This window comes from Triticum urartu, chromosome 5 (genome assembly GCF_003073215.2).
Source record: "Triticum urartu cultivar G1812 chromosome 5, Tu2.1, whole genome shotgun sequence".
In the NCBI taxonomy this organism is placed as follows: Eukaryota; Viridiplantae; Streptophyta; class Magnoliopsida; order Poales; family Poaceae; genus Triticum; species Triticum urartu.
In genome coordinates, this window is record NC_053026.1 from 84,342,868 (window position 1) to 84,347,133 (window position 4,266).

General features: G+C 52.9%; 1 protein-coding gene across 1 annotated transcript; it reads right to left on the bottom strand.

Annotated features, from left to right (window-relative positions):
• Window positions 1–751: 751 nt before the first annotated feature.
• Window positions 752–2,601, bottom strand: LOC125508010 (probable polyamine transporter At3g19553). Its single transcript, XM_048672554.1, has 2 exons — window positions 1,522–2,601; window positions 752–1,433 (listed from the first exon to the last, which is right to left on the bottom strand). The coding sequence occupies exons 1-2, from the start codon at window positions 2,481–2,483 to the stop codon at window positions 938–940; spliced, it is 1,458 nt and encodes a 485-aa protein (XP_048528511.1). The 5' UTR covers window positions 2,484–2,601; the 3' UTR covers window positions 752–937.
• Between the last annotated feature and the right edge of the window lie 1,665 nt (window positions 2,602–4,266).

Genomic DNA, 4,266 nt, shown 5'->3' on the forward strand with positions numbered 1-4,266 from the left:
ATGTGAATCCGATAGAAAAAGACTCTGGCTCTGGAATAGCATAACGGAACATGTTTGCTGTCGTTGAGTCTTGCAGAGTATATACGTGCTGCACTTTAAATGGAACCTGACTGCAGGACAATCTTCATGCACTTTGCTGAAGAAAAACTATTGGGAATGGCTAGGAGCCAGTCGACTGAATCTCGTTTGGAATCAGTCAATTTGGCTGGGATGAATTTGAACCGTTGGATAGAGAACGGACGGCTCAGATTGTGTCTTCCTCCTCCCAACAACTTCCCCAGAAACAGATTGCTCGGGTGTTCTTCTTCCTCCCGCACGCCGCCTGCTGTCACCGGCCGGCCGCCAGCTGCCGCCTCCTGCAGCCGGCAGCGCTCCCTCAACCGCCTCGCCACCCTCCCCTAAACCACCCCCCCCCACCCGTCTTCCGCCGCCCCGGCCATCCCTCTAGGGCCCTCCCACGCCGAGCTTTTTCTCCGGCCACCGCCCCACCATCACCCCCCGCCACCGCCGGCTACCACCGCCCCCATCCTGAACCTTAAAATAGATAATGGGGTGATGACCGAAGCCCATTCTTTCTTTCTGGTGAGGCCCTTCCTTCTCCTTCCATGATTCAAAAATCGACTAACCCGAACTAGGAAAGTCAGATGACTGAAATCTAGCTAAACTGAAAACTAGAGTATTTCAGTTCAGTCAATCAACCCACTGCGCTCTGCATCGAGATCCAGAGCTCAAACCCTTGAAACGAATCCCAAACATGAAGCAACTACAATGATCACCCTGAAAAGTCGGGGGTTTATACAACTCAACTAACTCTGGCATGAAGGAATTGGTGTATGACAAATATACCCATTTACTGAACCTACTGTACAACAACTGTACTAGGTACGTACAGTATGTGTCTAGGTACAAATTGCGACCGCCTCTCCCCGCGCGCGCGCTACTCGGCCTTGCTTGCCACTTCCTCCTCCTGGGCGTGGGGCACGCCGGCGGGGAGGAGGACGGCGCGGACATCCTCGACGTCGTCGTCGGACGACGATCCGTGGAAGCTGTCGGACGGCACGGGCGTCAGGAACTCGACCCAGCCGCTGCCCTTGAGGCGTTCGACGCCGAAGTACATGGCGACCCCGACAGCGAGCACGATGATGTTGACGACGATGGTCGTGGCCGACGCGAGGCACATGACGGTGCCGATGAGCAAGACGGGCGGGACGCACATGACGGCTGCCCCCACGGAGCCGAGCGGGATCCGGTACGGCCGGGGCAGGTCCGGGTTCTTGAAACGCAGCTTGACGAACGCCGCGAACACGGCGAGCATGCCGAGCCCGTATAGGAAGTTGAGGAGCTCGATGATCTCCTGGAAGCTCATGAAGGAGAGGACCACCACCCCCGTCGCCGAGCAGAGGATGCTGTACGTCGGCGTCCCGTGTCGCGATCTGCGTGTAAGACAATGCATCGCGGGAAGATGAGACATGTTTTTTTGGTTTCTTCTTCGCGGGAAGATTGGATTTCGAGATTCATCACCTGCGGGCGAAGACGGCGGGGATCATGCCCATCTCGGCCATGCCGAGGAGCTGGAAGGAGTCGCTGCTCATCTCGGCCTCGAAGAGCCCCATGTTGGACATGGCCGCCGCGGCCTGGATCCACACGCGCAGCCAGGGCCCGCCGATCCTCTGCCCGACCTCGGAGAAGAACCCGTCCGTCCACTCGGCCGCTGTCTCCGATGGCAGCGCGCCGGTGCCTGCCAGGAGCGGGATGAGGTACGCGCCGACGACGAGCGCCACGGCGCCGAACACCGCCTTGGGGAACGTCTTCCTCGGCTCGTCAACCTCGCCGGCGAGCGTGCTCGCCTTGTCCCAGTAATTGAGGTTCCAGAACATGGAGTTGAAGTAGCCGCGCGGGTCGATGGCCTTGGGGTTGACGGCGAGCCAGCGGGAAGGGCGGATCTTGGGGATGGCGAGCGCGGTGAGCGCGACGAACGGGGACAGGGAGAAGGCGGTGAGGAAAAGCGCCGAGAGGCCGACGAGGTGGAGGCCGCGGAAATTGAGGTAGGTGAGCGCGGCGGTGAGGCCGAGCACGGCGAGCGAGCGGAGCGGCGGCGCGAGGGCGAGCCCGCTGGAGCGGAGGTAGTCGAGGAAGAGCACCGGGTAGAGCGCGTTGTCGAGGGTGCCGGAGGCCCACTTGGAGAAGCCGACGAGGAAGGCGACGGCGGGGCCGAACGCGGCGGAGACCCAGGCGACGTAGCCGGCGTTGGTGGGGAACGCGGAGGCGAGCTCGGCGGTGATGAGGGCTTCAGGGAGCGACCAGAGGACCGGGAGGATGAGGAAGCCGAGGAGCGGGAGCAGGGCGCCGCCGCCGGCGCGGACAGAGTCCTCGATGCCGAACGGCCCGCCCGAGACGTCGTAGAAGATGAGCGCGACGAGGGGGAGCACCGTCAGGGGGCGCCGCCTCGCCGCGGGGACGTCCTCTCCGCCTCCGCCGGTCATCGGGTCAACGGCCGCGCGCCACCGCCCCCGCCGCCGCGGGCGACGAGAGAGACGGATCAGGGGATTGGTCTGGTGAGGTGTGGAAGTATGGAAAAGAAATGGTCGTCGTGTTGGGGGGAAGTTGCGGGAGATATTATCGGGTGATTTGGGCATGGCAACTGGCAAGGCGGGCCCAGGGTTCTGGTGATGATACTCCTGTATTGCAGTTAGACAGGGTCCGCACGTGCTCGCACGCATCTCGGTGTATAGCTTTTTCTAAGGGAATGTCAGTGTACAGTTTATTTTACAGCAATGTCAGTGTATAGCCATTAAGCTTATTTTCTAGTAGGACTTCCAACCATAAAATATCATATATAATTTAGAAAAAATAAGTATAATATATTTGCGCCATACAATTGATGATCTAAGAAATATGTGTAATAATATAACAAAAAATTCAGAAAAAAGGAGTATACTGTATGCCATAATCATGCATGTTAAGAACTTGGAAATATCCTATTTAGGGCAAACATGTTTAAACCCATTTGGTTTATGTCTTGGAGTATGGAATTGCTATAAATCGACCAATTCCACTTCAATTAAATTGTTGCTTTTGACCCGCAGATTGTAGAACAACTGTTCTACGGTAATTTTCATCAAATCACAAAACGTTACAATAATATATATAGAAAATAAAAAAGTAAAAAATAAAGACTAATCTCTAGCCAACTAATGCCTTGCTTAGGAAACATGGTGAAACCAATGTGGTGATCTGATTGCGCTGACCAACATCACAGATGTGCAGTAATCCATTCATTTAGTCACATCAAATGTTTTGCCTTTATTCTATAATGCACAAGCATCAAATCTTCCTTGAACCTGAATTTCCAGCATCACTTCTTGCTTGAAGATCTTGCCATTGCGTTGAGTCCAAATTCTCCAACATTCTTAGATAATAATATCCAAAGCTATTCCTTTAGGAAGTGAAGAGTGTATGAGCATGATATCATAAAAACTTGATATGCCCAGTATTCTAGTGGGAGCAATGTTGTTCCAGCAATCTTGAGAAAAATTGCAGTCCCAAAACAAATGTCTCAAGGTTTCTTCGGCATTCTCATTGTAGAAGACACATTCATAGCACTCCAGGTGCATGTTTTTTCTCTTAAGCAGATTCCTGGTGTTAACTCTGTCATGAAGCAGCAGCCAGGAAAATATTTTATGTCTGAGCCTATTAGCTGTCTTCCAGATCCATTTGAACAGTTGATTCTCCTTAGTCCTATAAAAGATGAATTGATAAGGATCAACGTGATGATCCAAAGGTTTTGACCCAATCTTTCACGGCGAATCAACAAATATCTAATCTTCCAATCATGCAATGAACGCAACCTGAAGAAGAGGAACGAATCCAGCAAGCAACATGACGATGATCAAAACATGCCTCAAACCTCATCCTGATAATTCTTGATGCACACAAGAACCTTCACGCAACTTTATTCAATCTAGATATGCGGCGGCGCCGTCCCCGGAGGGATGCTTCACCCCGAGACACAACTCGAAATCTAAACTTCCCCTAAACCTTCAAAGTTGGGTCCTTTATATAGGAGACTAGAAACCAAGTCGGTTGGACAGGCCCAAATCGAAACACACAAATAAATATCCTAATTGACCCATAACATGGCCTGGAATAAAATAAATAACTAAAAAAGCAATCGACAGAATTACCATGGTTCGGTGACCCCTTGGCATGCCTCTAACTTGGAGGAGTCCTAAAGTTGGGCTTCACCTCCTCCTTCATGGGAACAAT